Here is a 19315-nt window from a genome sequence, read left to right as displayed (position 1 = left end):
TTCTTCCATTAGTTTATTGTCATTTCTTGCATTTGTTATTTGTGAAAGAGACCTCTCAATTGTTATATTGTTAATGATGATGATGATCAGGATGAAGACGGTGATGAAGAAGAAAATGTTAGAGGATTTGAATTTAAAAGATCATGAATTCTTGACTTTTATGATTTAATCTTATGAACTTACGATTTGGTCATTTATGTAAGGTTTTAACAAGCACTATCATACTTTGTTCTTTTGGTTTAATTTATTAAGAAGTTGGAATGTTGATTATTTATTATGCATTCGGTATTAAATTATGTTTATCTACTATGACAGTTTTTTAAAATATTATTCTTGTAACAGTAAAATCCTTTTTTTCTTATTTATTATTTCTTTTCCCTTAATCTGTTGTTCGTTTTATTTGAGTTCAACGACTGCCGACCCCAACTAATTAAGATTAAGTTGATGTTAATATTGATTGTGTAATCTTAAACTAGTAAGAGTTTACTTGTAAAGTCTACGAGACGAGGACCTCCACAAGTCTGCATAGATTCTCGGAGTGTGACAACCTTAAAAACACCTGCACCTCAGACAAAGATCAGGTGTATCCTATGATTGCAATAGCGGCGCTATCGCGCGCGATTGCGTTTCTGGTGCGGGTTGCGGCGAGGTAGTGTGGAGAAACCAAAAGCATGAAGCTACTGATTCTGAAATCACCAACTTCAGCATAAACTCTCAATTAATCAATAACCTCAAGAATAAAATCTCTCCATCAAAACAAAAAACAATCTTCACCAACTACATACAAATTCAAAACAACCTTCACCTACAACACAAGCGGCAATACCCCACTCAATACAGCACCTTGAAAGTCATAAGCCCTTCATCAAGCCAGTCCAACCCACTCATTCTCTCTCACTGAAAGACAATAAGCACATGATAAAAGGCGCCAATCCCTCACCTACATCCTTGAAAATGCTCAATCTTCTATTTATCAATTAAGAAAAACCTTCCATTGCTTTATAGAAAGTCACCTTATAAGCAATGCTCAACTTTTTGCACAATAGTTTCATGCTAAGTACAACCAATCACCAAGCAATAATAAAGAGGGAAAAAATATCAAAATAGTACATACATTAATAATCATGGGTGTTTCTTCCTACTTCGGAACAGTTTTTGCTGGTTAAGTTTTAAAGATTTTAGCCAAAAGGAGGCAAAAAGTTTAGGGCAATGTACAATTTATAAAATCCTTTGGTGCATTTAATTGGAGTCACAATTTTAGGGGCGTCTCTGTCCCTAATCTTACATTGGGATACAATTGTAATTTTTGTTTCTTTATAGTCCTCTTCTAATGGCTGTTTCAAGGGAGTTGTCATTACATACTTGTACAAAGATGGGGCAACCTACAAATCGTTCAAAAATAAAATGTTGTCATTTGTGAAGAGAACTTGCAAAAGTTTAGATTGGCGAGAGAAAATGCAAAGAAAGCAGTGCGAGAAGCTAGAGGCAAGGTTTTCGCCGATTTGTATAAAAATCTTGGGAGCAAGAATGGTGAAAAAGGTATATATAAACTTGCAAAAATAAGAGATAAGAAAAGTAAAGACCTCACCCAAGTTAGATGTATCAAGGATGAAAATCAAAAACTTTTGGTGAGAGATAAAGATGTAAATGAAAGATAGATGAACTACTTCAACAAGCTGTTTAATGGGAATGGCAATATAAGCGAGGTGGACTTGGAGGACGCTTATGATGATTTGAATAGAAGATTTGTGCGCAGAATTAATACACATGAAGTTAAGGAGGCTTTAAAGAGGATGAAGACTAATAAAGCCTTGGGACCTGATGGTGTCCCTATTGAAGTGTGGAGAGGCCTGGGGGATGTGGCAATAAAATGGTTGACCAATCTTTTCAATAAAACTCTTCAGACAAATAAGATGCCTGATGCATGGAGGAAAAATATGATTGTGCCTATTTACAAAAACAAGGGAGATATACAGAATTGTTCTAACTAAAGAGACATTAAGCTAATTAGCCATACTATGAAGTTGTGGGAGAGGGTTATTGAACATCGTTTGAGGAGAGATACAAAGGTTTCTGTAAATCAATTTGGATTTATGCCAGGAAGATATACCATGGAAGCCATTTTCTTGATGCGACAATTAATGGAAAGATATCGAGAAAAAAAGAAGGACTTACATATGGTGTTCATAGATCTTGAGAAAGCATACGATAGGGTTCCAAGGAAAGTTTTATGGTGGGTTCTGGAGAAGAAAAAAGTACCATCAAAGTATGTAAAGGCAATCAAGGATATGTATGATGGGCTACTACATGTTTTAAAGCTTGTAACGGAATACCAAGTTATTTTCCTATCACGGTAGGTGTACACCAAGGGTCGGCTCTAAGTCCTTATCTCTTTGCCTTAGTTATGGATGAACTTGTAAAGAACCACTTCAACCCAAAACCTTAAGGTGATAGGTGATGGTCTTTTTAATACTTTATATTTTATTCTCTAACACACCCCCTCACGCAAAAGCCCTTTGGGCTAGAAGCGTGGATATGACACAAGCCCTTTTTTTTTATCTGCCTTGTGCTTTTTCTTAATTCCACATGAAAGTGGGGGGCGGTGAGGATCGAACTTGCAACCTTATGGTCACTCAGGCTCTGATACCATGTTAAGAGCCTTGAGGTCACCACTCCAAAAGCTAGCTCAAAGGGTGGGAGTGCCCAAGACCTTATAAACTCCTGTGTATCCCAAGGTTCTTTACATGGTATCAAAGCCTCCCCGCCCCCCACTTCCTCTTGTGGACATTTCTTAGCACAGGTAGGTTGGGTCTGTTGCATTGTCCACTCATCAAGCCCAATGGGCTCTCGTGTGAGGAGGCGTGTTGAGATATATAGTCCCACATTGGTTGTATGTGCAACTAATGTGGCCTTTATAAGGCCATGGGCACTCCCACCCTTTGAGCTAGCTTTTGGGGTGGTGTATCTCAAGGTTCTTTACAGAACTAACAAAAGATATTCAAGAGGAAGTGCCATGGTGTATGCTTTTTGCAGATGATATTGTGCTTATTGATGAGAACAAAGACGGTGTTAATAGAAAACTTGAATTGTGGAGAAGCACGTTGGAATCTAAAGGATTCACATTAAGTCGGAGCAAGACTGAGTATCTGAAGTGTGAGTTTTTTCTGGTAAGAGATGTAGACCAAGATCCCGTGCATCTAAGTGGTCAAGAGGTACCCAAGAAAGATGTTTTTAGATACCTGGGATCCATTTTGCAAAAAGGTGGAGAGATTGATGAAGATGTAAATCATAAAATCAGAGCAGGGTGGATGAAATGACATAGTGCATCTGGGTTTTTGTGTTATTGCAAAATCTCACTTAAGTTAAAAGGAAAATTCTATAGAACAGCAGTAAGACCTGCAATGCTATATGAAGCTGAATGTTGGCCAGCACATAGACAACATGAGCATAAAATGGGAGTAGCAGAGATCTATGAAGCACCGATACGTCCAAAAAAAATTTCCAACGTATCGGACACGCGTCCCAGACGGATACGCTTCCGATACCCATTTTGCCGTATCGATCGGTCAACAAAATTTTGACACAGTCAAATCTCTTGTTTCCGTCGCGCACCAGTAGCCAACTGCCGCGTCACACCACCACAAACCCACTTCGAGCTCCTCCGCGTCATTCTCGAACCAGAGCTCCGTGCGAGCCATCTTGCTAGTCAGTCGGTCTTCTTCATCTTCCTGTTGCTGCAACACATCACCATTGTGTTTTTTTTTTTATCTTCCTTTCCCAAAACTAGCCGCCGCTTGAGATGGTTGTAGGTTTTCAAGAAAGTAAAGATTAGGTTTAGTGATATGGATATTTTTCTTAAAAGAAAAAGCCCAAGCAAGTTTTGTCCATGTAGTTTGTTTTGGTGGGCTTGGTACACAGCCCATTAATCTTGGACTTTTAGCTTGTTTTAAGTAATTATTTGTTGTGGTAAAATATCATGAAATTAAAAAGACAAGTAATTATAATAAAACTAAATAAATAATGCAGAAAATTAAAATAAACAAATACATGACGTGAATGTAAATAATGGGTGCTGTTTAATTTTCATATTTTATACTCATATTTAGTAAATAAACAAATACATAAATAATGTGAAATATATTCTATATATTAAAAATATTATTTAATACTAAGACGTATCGGAATGTATCGAAATATTAGTATTTTTTAAGTAACGTATCGAAGTCACGTATCGGGAACGTATCGGGAACGTATCGAAAATGCTGTGTCGGTATCGGTGCTTCATAGGCAGAGATGAGGATGTTAAGGTGGATGTGTTGTTATACGAGGATGAATAAGATAAGAAATGAAGATATTCGACGAAAGGTAGGAGTACTACTGGTGGCTGAAAAGATGAGAGAACATAGATTGAGGTGGTTTAGGCACGTAATGAGAAGGCCCCTGGATGCTCCCGTAAGAACAAAAGTTTGTTACCAAGAGCTCAACACAAAAAAAGGTAGAGGTAGACCGAAACTTACTTGGGGAAAAGTAGTAAAACAAGATTTAATGGAGTGGGATATAGATTGGCGGACGGTATGCCTTAGAACGAAATGGAGAAAAGCTATAAGCATGGTGGAGGGTTAGACCCGTTGTTATTCCTATGTTCCAGATGGTCATTTTTAGTCCTTTTCCTCTTCATTTCCCCCTCTTCTCCTTTTCCCTTTCTTTTTTACTTATATATATATATGTATATTATTTCTATTTTATTTATTTCTATTTTTATTTTTATTTTTATTTTTATTTTTATTTTTATTTTTATTTTTTTAATCTTTTTGTATCTTTTATTTGGGTTCATCTACCACCGACCCCAATTAATTTAGGATAAAGGTGTTGTTGATGTTGATTTGTGACACAATCTAAAACAGCCTATTGGATATAACGTTTTACTCCATAGAGCAACGATAATTATTAGTCTATCTTACAGATGTGTAACATTTAGGGAATTTTGGTAGATAGATAAATCCCAAAACATTTGCACTAAAATACAGACATTAAAAGAGATAGAAACCATGCTCAAAAGTGTGAAAAGCATTTGTTATGAACATAATTAGTAGGATGTACCTTTTGGGACTTTTTCTTCTTCCCTTCATCAGCTTCTTCACTTTCTTCACTTTCAACATATGATACTTTCCTAACTGTCCTACTAGAAGTGCGAACCTCACTGTTGCGCATAGAAAAACTTGTGGGAGCAGCAGAACGACCATTATTCTTACGTACATGCACACCTTTCTTTTTCATGCTTCTGAAATCTTCACCACTCTCACTATCAGAATCCTCAGTTGCAGATTCATCATCTTCATATTCAAAAGATGATTTAACTCTTCTTTGTCGACTGGACGCAGTATATGATTTGCGATCTCCAGAAAATTTTACACTTCGTCCAACTTTAACTCGTTGCCTTCCCTTAGCCTTCTTATCAAAGTAAGAATCTTCATTATCTGAGACATCAACATCCTCATCACTATCATCAGCTTCTTCTGAGTCTTCACCTTCCCAATCTTTATCCTGGAATCACAGTTCAACCACTTAATTATAGTCAGAAAAATCCAGCAAAACAAAACAAAAAGACAGGAAACTCGCCACAAAACTAACAGTAAAGCAACATATAATCTCTCTAAACAATATATTCACAAACCCCTCCTTCTGCCAAAAGAAAGTAAGATATTGGAATAATTACTTGATGAAAAAACATCAACAAACATTCCACACCTTTCAATATGATTCTCTAAAGGAGAAATATATACTTTGAGCTTCAATATAGGATTAGTTGAAGCTTTGGAAGTAGAATCTTAATGTTACATTACACTTACAAACATATCTTCCATATTTTCAGTAAAGTACTCATTTTCACCATAGATGTGTTCATCACATGTATACTACAAGGACTCAAGGAGACAGCCAAACAACTTGATCCAACCTAGGAAATTAAAATAGATCAAAGAATCAATGTATGGTAAACTAGTCTTGATAATTTGGGTGAAGGTAGATGTGATGTGCAAAATTTACTAAGTTCTGGAACGAAAAAGGATAGAAGTGAAAGTAGGAAGAGGCACATCATCCATTCCTTGAGTCAGATGGAGAGAAGAAACAAGGGATACAAGTAAACAGGAGGACGAGATATCTTCCTGAACAAATTAACAATATATTAAAATACAAAAGAAAAGGAGAAAACCAAAAACAAACAAGATCATTAGTGCAAAATAGCTCTCCAATTCCTCCCCATATTTCTCTGGGAGGTTCACCCCCACCACACACACCAAAGACCTGAATAAACCCCATAGAACCACAAAAAGTTTTCCTCCTTGCTCCAAATTTAAAGGCAAAATCTACAGCTCAGTAAAAACTCCAAACAGAACAATTAATTACAGAGAAAAAATAAATGGGTAGCTGTTTCTTAACATACATAAAACATTTAGCTAAAAAATAAAAATCTGAACCCAAATTTTGCAGCATCATGACCACCAATCTCCAAAAAAACAGCATAGAGAAAAAATCACATAAATTCTTTCTCCCTTTTAGGGAAAAAAAATAAACAAAAGCCGCAATTAATGAACTTCAGTTTTTAATGACCAATCATCTACTTATCAATGATTAAATTGGAAAACTGGATATTCATATCAACTGGATCCATGCTGAGGTTGACTAAATATCTATGCCCTTTATATAATGGGACAACATAACAGGATGTAAACACATTTCTCAGCATATATTATATTGAATTTCACTTATTATCTTCAAAATTATTAGACATTTACTATCCAATATGGCATTTTCATTTCATGAACCTGATATGCTTTCACCTTTTGAATTCATCTTACTTCTTTAAGTAATAAATCTTTTTAATCCACTACCCCAATTCTGTATCACACACCAGGTAGACAAAATCACGATCTTCGTGAGATTGCACAATCTTACTCTCATTCACACTTTGAAACTCGTTTTGGTGAGATCAGGTGGGATCGTAGAGCAAGATCGTAGGAACGTAAGATCGTGATCATCCCACTGATTTTATAAAAAAACTCGTAAAATACACTTTCACCTTTTATATTCATCATTTCATCTTACTTCAAGGTAATCAAAATCATGATCTTCCTCATAGGATTGAACAATCTTAAGGTTTTTTCTGCCCTAGCAATCCCGTTGAGATCATGAAGGATCATAGAGCAAGATTGTAGGAACGTAAAACCATGAAAATCCCACCCATTCATAAAAAACCCATATTTGAAGACCCACACCCACCTGACCATATAAATCCAACTCTTACCCGATTTTTAAGACCCATTTCATTTAGAAGCCTTTCGGCTAGTCAGCCACTGCTCTGGCTCCTGACCTCTTCTCTGTTCTGCTTCTGCACACGCTGATGGCAGTCGGGATGCCTGTGCTAGTTCTGGTGCTTAACTTGAGAGTTTGTGACTTATGAGATGTATGTGACCTACTTATGCAATTTAAGTTTTAATTAAATTTTAGTAGTGATTTAAAGTTATTTTTTTTATTTGTTATTTTATATGCATAAATATATGTTTGAATATAATTTTATATCCTAGGTAGGATCTTCCGATCCATATTACAATCACACAACTTATGTGTTTCCCTCGCCCTTTCAATCCTAGGTAGGATCTCGATTTTGACTACCTTGATCACACAAACCTTGTCCAAATTATACTTTTCTCTTTGTTAGAATCATCTAGTAGTCTAGTAGTATCAATTATTTTTCTATCCAGTATGCCATTTTCTTTTAGCAAACTTGATACACTTTCTCCTTTTGAATTTATCCCACTTCTTTACAGTTACAAATCCTTTTAATCTACTACCCCGAATTCTCTATCACACAAAGCTGACCAAGTTATATATTTCTCTTTATTAATATTATCTAGAAATATTATATTTAATAATTAAATTTAAACCATACATTTAAAGAAATGCTTGTCAGGAGTGCATTTAACGCTAAATACTGGATTTAAATGCAATCAAATAAAAAATATCTTAATGGATAAATCAATTAATAATAAAAAAAAATTATATGATTGCTTTCAATCACTAGCTTCATGTGGCATTCAAGCGGAGAATGCATTTTAATGCCAAATACTGGAATCTTTTTAATGCAAGGTTTCAGTTTTAATGAATAAACTAGCACAAGTACAAACAACACCCATTGCAGTCTACCAAAAGACAGAACTTATAAAAAGATACAAACTTGATACTTAAATTTCCTAAAATGACCAGAAGCAACAGTCATTGTTGTCCTTATTGCGAATTAAAAACTGCAAGAAAGGTACCCACTGTTCCGTTGCAATAAATTTTATTATGAATACAAAGAAAAGCTGATGATCAGTACTGTTTATTTGTTCACCAAACACGACAAACAACAGCAGCATGAAAAAAATGTAGCTGCTTCATATATTACACAACTTAGGACATTGACTATATTCTACGTCATCAAAATAATGCATTCAAAATAAATGCCTTGTCTCTTAGTGAAAATTTTAAACCTGGTTTAATTGCAATTTCCCCAATATAGAAACAAAGAACAACGGACAGTGTAAAACGAATTAATGTATTGTCAAACAACCAAATAAATTAAGCCCCTAACAAAGTCCAATAGAACCCTAATTAGCACATGTACACCATAGACAGTCCAACCCGACAAAAGGACATATATTCTTAATGGCATGTCCTAGTCTAAAATTATAGAGAAAGTTTAGCCAGTTAGCCACACACCCCTTAAAGGGATTTGAGTGGCTTACACACCATCCAGTTCGTCAAATTACATGTGGAAGTGTGCAGGAAAATTGTTGATGAGACTCTGCTAGATCTATTGTTAAAGTCAATAGTGTAGAAAAGGGAGAGTGAAGGGTGTAAGGGAGTAAGGCTACCATTACTTTAAACTACATACATTAGGGTTACTTCTTCTATGATTAAACCGTCTTTACCAGATGACACATCCTAGCAATACTATTGTATATCTCACAACAAAAAGCAAACTAGTATGACCAAGATATGCTTATTCTAAATCTTTAGCCCAAAAGAAGGAGCAAATCCAACACAACTCTTCTCCCCATGCAATCTAATGATCTACAGTCAGCATTAGGGATGTAAATAGGTTGGGTCAGGCTAGGCTTTAACTTAAATAGACTAGACCTGCGTAAAAAACGTTGGGTCTGACATGGCCTATTAGCCTGTGTAGGTCCCAATTTACAAGTCTGGCCTGACCTATATTTGAAAAATAAAAGCCTTGGCATAGGCCTATTAGCTTGTTTAAGCCTATTAAACATTCAACAATTAAAAGAATAACTAAACAAATATTACTTTATTATTCAAAATTATTAAAATAATACTTTTATTTATTTTATTTAAAATAAATAATATGATATAGGCCGGCCTGTAGGCTTATAGGCCCGACATGTACCAAAAAACCTATGGCCTGTTTTCTAAACAGATTCTTTTAAAAGCTTAGGCCTGTTCTATTTTACTATTTGTAATAGGCCAAGCCTGGCCTAATATAGGCTAGGTCGTAGGCCTCTGTAGGCCCGCCTAGCCCATTTACACCCCTAGACAGTATTACCAAAAAGGTCTTGATAGATGCAATTTGTACACTTAACGGCACATTTGGCAAGTCAAAATTATGAGGAAAAAAATAATGAGGGCCACAAGGAAACAAAACACATTTGGAGCAGTTGAAAGAAATACAGTTACCACAGCAAATAATCGTTCCCTCATGATTGGTAGGATAGCAACATTTAGAATCCCACGTGCTTACACAGAAGGTAAAACACAAACTATGATAATGAATAAGAATAACAACAAATAGGCAACCTTATTTGCAGCACGGCCACTTGTTGCAGGCTCAAAGTCTGTGTCATCAGGATCATCTTCTGCAAGGTATCAACAAATAAAAAATTAAAAATGCATGACAGGAGTACATCTCTATTAATAACAACAGAACAAGGGCTAGATTAGTAGTTTTCAAGAGTAGAACTTCATCATACAGAAACATTCTATATTTAAATACAGTGTTCAACATACCATCTGCTTCATCCTCTTCTTCATAATCAGCATCACCATCATCACCTTCAGCATCATCTGAAATCCTAGATTTTCTATGCACACGTCTATTGACAATAGCAGACATCCGTTGAGGCCAAGAATTTGATCCAGTGGGTTGATGAAAACCCCTGTAATGCAAAGAGTCACTCTGCTCTTCCCCATCCTGCTCATAATATTCATCAGACAACATCTCTTCAGCAGGAACATCAGAATGACCTCTTGAACCTTTTCCTGATTCCTTTTGTCCATCATCATCTTCTGAATCTAATCTTTCCCCTCTTCCTTCCGACCAATTATCTTCAGACATACCTGCATTTCTATAGTCTGATCCACTTTTTGATTCACGCCCTGATTCAGAACCATTCTGAGGGCACATAGGTTGGCAGTCCTTCCAAAATGTAGAACCCCACCTTCCAACTGTAGCTGTTTTCCTGCCAGTAGTCTCAAGGTTTGATTCTCTTGTACCAACTCGATCATCAGCAGTTGCCTCGTTTTGCAGCCCACTGGCACCATCTGGTTCACCATCACTCCCATACTGTTGCTCCGTGTTCATATCAAATTCTTTATCACTAGAAGTTGCATCAGCACATTCATTACCACCTGATCTACGGATTCTTTCAGAATTCTGTCCTTGGCTTTTATCTTCCAAGATACTATGTGAAACTGCATTATGTGAAAAGTTCTTAAAGAAAGCCATCCTGTCATGAACCTTAGAATTTCTTTTACTTCATTCAATCTCCTCAATGTAAGAGCAATTAAACATAACTAAAAACCCGGTTATATGTCACTTGCTCATTTGGTTATCTTCTGTCTCCACAAAGTCTGGACAAGAGAATGATAGATGATCAGTCGGACCTTGAACCATGCTCAAGCAATTAGCCATACAATGATAATATAATACTAAACAATGCAAGTAAAATTAACTAACAAAATACAAAAACCCATATTACAATCCTCCAACAAGTTCAAAAGAACGTAGAGGAAATGAATAGAGACAAAAACAATTTGCATCTTATAAACAACCAAGTATACTCAGCTGTTACTAGCAGAACAACTAACCAGTAGCATCAGTGAGTTGAAATCCCTTGCCAAACCACTGGTTAATGAGCTAATAAAAAACAAAACTCCTGTTATAATTTTTTCCATGTATCTTCTAGCAAAACAAGTGCGTGCCAATTGCACATGAAATTCAAAAACTAGTTTTGTTCAGGTTGAATTCAAAACCAGAACTTACTAAATTTGATTTCAAACTTGAAATACGACGTAGAAAAAAAAAACAAGTTCTTTCCGCTTTAAAATAGAATCACATTGATCAAGGGGGGAAAGGCAATACTTGAAACAAATGCTTCAACGGTCAAAACCGAATTCCACTAACCCCCGCGCTGGCCAAAATGCACGAATTCATCACCATGCAATCAAAAACAAGCTCAACAAACAAAAAAAACAGCAAAGCCGAACCAAAACTGTAAAACCAACGGATCAACAAGTAAATTTTACAAGAAACGAACGAAGCTCCTCGCCACTAAAACCCCTACGAGCTTCGGACCACGACCTAAATCCGCAATCGGAAACCTAATTCCGTAAACCGAATCACCAAAACACCAGGAACGAATCCATGCGCGATTACAGCCAGAGCTAGAGGCTCACCTTTCTACCTCAAGGAAGCGAGACAGAGTTCGGCCAATTTGATGAAACAGAGGAACCGCGAAGAACGGAGGTGCGCAGGTTAACAGTCGTGCGCACCTTCTCCGACGAAGAATCTCCAGAAACCGAATCGCCGGCGGCGAATGTCGACGAAAACAAGTCGCGAATATTCGGGTTCCCGGTGGAGGCTAAGCTGCTCGCGAGTGAAATTCCTAATGGCCGTACGGCGGAGACAGCGGCGGAGAATCGCCGGTGCAGCGGTGGCGGCGATTATAACGTCGGATTATGAGTAGAAAAACAAAGCGATTTGGATTAATCGACGACGATGGTGTGCTGCAGATGAAAAGGGTGAGGAGAGAGAAAGAAAGCCTTGCGCCCCTTATTTTTCTAGAGAGAGAAAGGGTTGGTTTTTCTTTTTCTTTTTCCCTCTAAGGAGACACAAAGATATATAAATGAAAAGAAAAAAAACAAAATATTTACGAGGTTTTTATTTGTATTCTTTATTTTTTTAGCGGTTTGATTATTTTTGGATTAAGTTTTTAAGATATTAGGAGTGCATTTACTGCATCGAAGTAGTTCAGTTATGGAAATTAATTTGATTATGCTGATTTTAGAATTGTGGATAAAGAATTTAAAAGGAAGGATTTAGTTTTGAAATTGTCAAATAAAATGTTCTATTTGGATATTTGTGTACACGTCATTTGCGGCTGATGTATTATCATACATGTAGTACTAAGCACAACATATTTAGTTAAATAAATAGGGATACTAAACTTATTGAATCACAATTAATCTATGTTACTATGTAATAAACTTTTTCATTTCCTAATATATTGCAATACATTCCATTTATTTCATGTCCATTAAATTAATTATATTAGACTTTCTTATACCTCACGTTATTCACACTTAAAACTTCATATACCAAAGTGACATTAATCAACTACCCGAGTTTGATAATCCTATACAACCTCGAATAGAAACAAAACGAACAACATCTCAGCTGTACTTTGGACAATTAGGGATGATTCCCAATTTAATCATAGGTACCTCATTCACAAATAAGCATAATCCATATATAACATAAATTATCCACTAATTTAACTTATAATTCATCCATAGATTCTTACATAAAGGCTTCTTGCCCTTACTTTATATCCATATATAACATACATGAATTTTCATAAAGGCAACATGACATAATTAATAATGAACCACATCATTGATTCATCTTTGACATACATCATGGCTACATTAAATTACATAAAGTTCATATACATGTTTCTCTTATCAAAATATATAAGTCTTATACAAAAAGGTACATAGCTACTCTCTATGCTCTCCAAAATACATCATCCTCATATAAACTTCATTACATATCATTTACAACAAAATGGTAAACACAAGCATTGGCAGACTTAAAAAAATTTATTTATATCTGCATATTTAGTGGCAGGGGTTCAACTGCCCCCGAAAATTTATTTTTTAAAAAAAAAATTAAATATATTAAAAAACAAAAGAATATAAATAAGAAAAGAAAAGAAAATTTTAACTTAACATAAAAAAAATAATAAAGAGTCAATTAAGCTATTACAATAAAATGATTACAAAAAGCATTCTTCGATTACAAAATTAAGTGTAATCGAGCTTTGATATAAAAAAATAAGTGGCAAGAAATTCAAATGATAAGTGAAAGAAAATGGCCTTGAAGGCCGTAGGCATGTGAGGATGAAAACAAAATTTTTCAAGAGCGGAAACACACATGCAAATTAAGATACGTACTTTAGGACGTAATGATACCTTTGTTCGTGATTCAAAACTCCAAAGTGATAAGTGTAAGGTTTGAAGGTTCAAACCCTCTAATGTTGATCCACACCACCCTACGTCAAGATGCAAGAACACTTCTTAAAAGCCACCAGTCGAACACCACAAGGAAGGCTAGCTAGGCGTCCTATAGGAGAGAAGGAGGCTTAGGTTTCAAGGTGTTTAGTTGAGTGAATTTTCAGCATGAAGACTCACAAAGTGGCGCATGAAGTTCTATGAGAAGAGGCTAGGTAATTTTCGAAAAACCCTTAAGAGAACCTAACAAAAGGATGCACACTTGGAGATGAGAGAATGATTGAATTGAATCAGATTTTTTCCCCAAAAATCTTACCTATGTAGCGCCCAATGGTGGAGGAATAAGTGGAGTTGTTGCAATTCAAATCTAGCCAACAACTTCCTATCATATCCTCATGAGACTAAGTCTATACCTAGTCAAAAATATGACTTAATAACCATCATATGGCCAGCCATTTGGTGCGCCCTTATTCAGCCCAAAAATAGTCCAAATACATTGAGTAGTTGCAATTCAAATTGAACCAACTCACTCACTTATTCTCTCAACAAACCAAATCTGATGGGAGCTTATTTGGTTGAGCATATGACCATCAAAGGATCACCAAATCAGCGCCCTAATCTTGCTAGAAGATGTCCAAAGATCTTCTCTTGATACTTGGAATTTGATCAATCAAGATCCCATCTTATCCTTTTGTTATGAAATAACCTTTCACAGCCAATTCAAATTCAAATTCAAATGTTCAAACATTTAAATTCAAAATTCAAATTCAAAATTTAAATTCAAAATTTAAATATTTGATAATTAATTTAACTAATTAAATTAATTAATAATATCTTGGACCATCCAAGCCCATTACTACCATGCGCCCTTTCCCTCTTAGGTGGGCTTCCAAACTTCTTCTTGGGCTAACAACCATTATTAAGCTCAATACCTTTAATGCTATATCATCAAAACAGTAAGGTGTTAGTGTGTGACCCATTAGGCCCAACATAGCCACTGACATAAACGGGTTTGGGCCCAACAAGCCCACAACCCATTTAATGACAACACAGAGCACTAGCAATGCTTTGTTGCCCCAGAGCTAGTTAGGTTAATGACATGATTATCCTATTACATGTATTTGGTTATTGTATGTATTTTTTTTCGTCTCGGTTACCTTTCCTTTAAACCTAGGGTGAGAATACGTATCAACCCTTGCGGTTTAGGGTAAGCTTTAATTCGAAATAGGGAATCTTTAATTTACTGACTCTAAAGGCAGATCATCTTATAATCTCTTTTACTATGCATAGATTCCCGAGTCCTGTAAATATCATCCTGATTTCTCCGGTTTACAGATAACCTAATCCCTTACAGAGATTTGACGAATTCCTTCAGCCTATCACCCTAGGCCTGTGCTCTTTCAGGACATGCCCAAAAGTATACCTATGAGTCTCCGTGTTTCAGGCAGATGAGGTATACAATCAAAACATGCCTTCTAGAACACAGTCTAGGTGACAACTTATGGTCTAAGGAAAGACATACCTAAATATTAAGATACTGCTCTAATGATACTTTTGTAAGATTTCCTCATATAGTCTCTTTATGGGTCTTTTCAGTGCGAGCTATACCCTTATAGGTCCACCCATGACTTTAGCTAAGACATCTCCATATCTGTAGCTCATGAAGTCTTTACCTTGTATCCGAATACAAGTAGATAAGTCGTGCTAGTCTTACCCAAGATTACTGATCCCCAGTCTCAATGTCTCTAGACTAGGAACATAAAATTAGGAATAAACATTTGGTATCCTTAAATCCTCATGATCGTGATCTCATCACAGATACTCAAGAGATACCTATTTTATTCCAAGGGGTTTATCCAGTTACTCATATAATATATTAACAATAATATTAAGACAAAATATGAAACAGGATAAAGAGTGCTTATTATTTATTTGCGACAATATAAAAAGGTCCACATATGTCCTAATCTAATCAAAAGATTGTCTCTAGGACATCCATATACTAACAATAAGTTCTCCAAAACCTGAAAATTAAAAGTGCAATAAGCTTTTGGTTCTGTAAATAGAAAACAAAAAATAAGGATGAAAAATAAAAGTACAATAGACAAATTTAGATAATAAGATATTTTGAGTTTGGAAATTAAAAATGTAATTAATATTTTACCCTAAAGATAAATGACAAGTAATTTAAAGGGTAATACGGAAATTTAATTGAATAAAGGAAATAAATGTTGTACCAAAAGTGAAGTGAAATAATAACTCTGGTTATAGTGTGTTTGAATCATTTAGTACCAAAAGACAAATTTATTACCTAACAATACCTCGCTCGCGCATCAAAAAATGGAGGAACAAATTAATTATTCAGCGATAAGGAACTTGATAAAGGAGATAAACGGGTTGGGTGATAGTCTTGGAAATGATCCGAAATCTTTTAGAGGAGTTGATGAAGTTTCAAAGTCCAGTATACTACAAAGGATTCGAGCTTATTTGTGAATTCACCCCCCCCCCCCCAAAAAAAATTAGTGTCTGCACTTGCAGACACTTGCCCCAACGCAGGTCCGCCTATGATCACAAGTCTCATGTTATGTAATAAATCACTATGATGACCTCTTGCCTTGTGATGCTCCAACATCATCAGCATTAATATTTGAAATATGGTCCCCACACAGGATGAGATAATAATCTTAGTAAATTAGGAGTCCTTAGAGGATTCCTCCACCCCTAAGTTCATTTCTGGTGTAAAGCAATAAAATAGAGATAATACATCATATATATATATATAGAGTAAACACCTTTTTTGGTACCTGGCAATATCCACGAAATCCTTTTTAGTCCCTGGCAATAAAAAAAGACCAAATTGGTCCTAAAATTGTGAAAAAAGGATCACGTTAGTCCTTCTGTCAACTCCTCTGTCATGGTCAAACTAACGGTGCCCATGTGGCACGTTAGTCTGCTGACGCGGACTGGACGTTGAAGAAGAGACGACGTCGTTTAGGTATCTTTTAATTTTTTCTTTCTTTCTTCTTCTTCTTTTTTCTTCTTCTTCTTTCTTTCACCCATTTCCTGGTTTCTGAAGGATATTTACTTTTTTTTTTCCTTTCTTTCTTCTTCTTCTTTCTTTCACCACTGCAGTGACCATATTTTCACCACAAAATTCATCTCTATCTTCTCTGCAGAGCCACGAAGAAGCCATGGATCCCTACAAGGTAACCTTCTTCGCTTTTCTTTCACATTAGATTCCTCAAATATCAAACATCTCCTTAAACCTTCTTCTGCTTTGAAGCTTTACTTTTTCGAAGCAGTAGTCCTGATCTACATACATTCCCATGCTTTTCCATTCCATTGCTCTTCTATGCTATCTTCTATGCTATGTTATGCATGATGCATCCCTTACGCTCCAACACCGACTTGCATCGCATGGATCATCCCCCAACGACAATGACGTCGTCGTTCAGGTCCCTCCCCAGCTTCATCAATCAGCTAAACGACACTACAACCGTAGAAGGAAACGAAATATGTGGCCTTCTCTATAAATGGGTCAATTACGCCCGAGGGTGGCGCCCTCGTTGGTTCATCCTCCACGACGGCGTTCTCTCTTATTACAACCGCGAAATCGTCCACTCCGTCTCCAAGGTCATCGGCTTCCGCCGCATCGACGCCGCCACACATAGCGATTCTACTCTCACCCACTGCAAACCCCTCGGCCAAGTCCACCTCATGGTTAATTTCACCTTTTGATTAATTCTTCTCCATTTTTTTTCTTCTTCTACCTAAGCATTATTGTATTATCATACAGTACTAATTAAACTTCATGCACATGATCATTATTGTTTCTTTTCGTTTCATTTCGTTTGGTGTTATATATAGGTGTGTTTCGTACGAGAGCACAAGTCAAATGAGAAGAGGTTCTGTGTGTATACTGGAATGAAGAAGAGGCTCCATTTGAGGGCGGAGACCAAGGAGGATAGGGACACGTGGGTGGAGGCCATGCTCTCCATCAAGGACGTGTTTCCTCGTACGTCCAACTCCATTGTAGAGTCAATCTCAGAAGCAGAGTCAATGGTGATTTCCACACACAGGTTGAGGCAACGTTTGTTAAAAGAGGGTGTGAGCGAAGCTACTATTCAGGAAAGTGAGAACATCATGAGAAGCGAGATATCTCACGTTCTCAGCCACAACCACTTCAATCTAAACCTAATTGACACGGTACATAAATGCACACACGTTATTAATTAATACAATATGATAATTGATAATTGATATATGATAACCATCAATGTGCTAGCTAATTGTATTCAATTCATGCAACTCTGTTTTCTAGACAGAGAGGGTTGATCAGGTTGAAAGCCAAAGGCAACAATATTTAAAGGATGATGGGGATTCCTTTATTTCAATGCTTGAGAATGATAGTGGTATATGGAAAGTTAAACCTTTTAATTAGAATCCATTTTTTAACACATTTTAATTTTAATTTTTTAAACTGTTATCGTGTTTCGAACAATGTACGATTCTAGAAATGAGTTGGCTTATAACTATGTTGTGACTTTATGACTACACAACAACCTCATCCGGCGATAGTGGTGATGATGATGAGCGTGGGGAGATTGATAGCAAACGAGATATCCCATTGCCATTTATTACCCTTTGAAATGTCATGTGTGACTTCAAAGAAACCCTTTGCACTAGCTCCCATGGCCTGAACAACACGTTCTGGGATCCTTTCCCTATCAAAGTTTGCAAGCTTCTCCACTAGATGATAATGCTCCAGAAGAATTGGACCTGCCAAAACAAAAAACAAAAAAATTCATTTCTCCAAATTCACAACCACAAAATCAAAATCAAAAATCAATTTACTCTGTTTCAAAATTTTCAATAGCATATAGATAATTGATACCTCGAGATCCAACGGATAGCGATGAGTTATTGTTCCAAACAGGAGCACCATAATTAGTGGTCCAGAACGGAGAATTGAACGCGCTTGATGGACGGTGCTGCATCAGGAATCAGTTAAAATCTTAATAAGTGAAAGCAAACAAAAATCTACCTAATTAACGAACACATATACTTGATTTACGTGTTAAAAGCGAAGACAAAGGATATGACAGTTCTCTTTAAAATCTAAAGTTAAATAAGGATTAAGGAGATGTTTGATATTTGAGGAATCTAATGTGAAAGAAAAGCGAAGAAGGTTACCTTGTAGGGATCCATGGCTTCTTCGTGGCTCTGCAAAGAAGATAGAGATGAATTTTGTGGTGAAAATGCGGTCACTGCAGTGGTGAAAGAAAGAAGAAAGAAAGAAGAAGAAAGAAAGAAAGGAAAAAAGAGAGAGTAAATATCCTTCAGAAACCAGGAAATAGGTGAAAGAAAGAAGAAGAAGAAGAAGAAAGAAAGAAAGAAATTAAAAGATACCTAAACGACGTCGTCTCTCCTTCCAGGCTGTCCAACGTCTAAGTCGCGTCATCACACTAACATGCCACGTAGGCACCATTAGTTTGACCGTTACAGTGGAGTTCACAGAAGGACTAACGTGGCCCTTTTTTTGTTATTTTAGGGACCAATTTGGTCCTTTTTTATTGCCAGGGACTAAAAAGGACTTCGTAGATATTGTCAGGGACTAAAAATGGTGTTTACTCATATATATATATATATATATATATATATATATGTATATATCCATGCAATGCATTTATCAAACCATTTCTCTGGTCCATAAGCCATCACTGAAATGCTCATATCCATCAATTCTACT

At 36.2% G+C, this 19315-nt stretch overlaps 2 protein-coding genes across 2 annotated transcripts in view; both read right to left on the bottom strand.

Annotated features, from left to right (window-relative positions):
- The window catches only part of LOC133293252 (protein CHROMATIN REMODELING 5-like), a 43617-nt gene extending 31564 nt beyond the window's left edge, over positions 1-12053 (bottom strand). Inside the window, exons 1-4 of the mRNA XM_061491791.1 lie at positions 11731-12053; positions 10063-10905; positions 9853-9911; positions 5101-5544 (exon numbers count right to left, since the gene is read on the bottom strand). Coding sequence (XP_061347775.1) covers positions 5101-5544; positions 9853-9911; positions 10063-10780 — 1221 coding nt within the window. The 5' untranslated portion in view covers positions 10781-10905; positions 11731-12053. The remainder of the gene's footprint in view (positions 1-5100; positions 5545-9852; positions 9912-10062; positions 10906-11730) is intronic.
- Positions 12054-18130: 6077 nt separating this feature from the next.
- Positions 18131-18800, bottom strand: LOC133293253 (catalase-4-like). The gene is made up of 3 exons (XM_061491792.1): positions 18760-18800; positions 18461-18557; positions 18131-18345 (listed from the first exon to the last, which is right to left on the bottom strand). Exons 1-3 carry the CDS (start codon positions 18772-18774, stop codon positions 18131-18133), a joined length of 327 nt encoding a protein of 108 aa, XP_061347776.1. The 5' UTR covers positions 18775-18800.
- Positions 18801-19315: the final 515 nt, after the last annotated feature.

This window comes from Gastrolobium bilobum, unplaced genomic scaffold (genome assembly GCF_033153095.1).
Source record: "Gastrolobium bilobum isolate Gb01-03AN ecotype WA unplaced genomic scaffold, APGP_CSIRO_Gbil_v1 utg35691, whole genome shotgun sequence".
Classification (NCBI taxonomy): Eukaryota; Viridiplantae; Streptophyta; class Magnoliopsida; order Fabales; family Fabaceae; genus Gastrolobium; species Gastrolobium bilobum.
Note: the sequence above shows the minus strand (reverse complement) of the source record. Positions and strands in the feature narration are given on the sequence as shown.

Bases quoted from the DNA above. Each gene is read 5' to 3' on its own strand.
- LOC133293253 (XM_061491792.1), bottom strand. The intron at 18,346-18,460 runs GTATCAATTATC...TTGTTTTGGCAG, and splicing joins GCTATCCGTTGGATCTCGAG to GTCCAATTCTTCTGGAGCAT.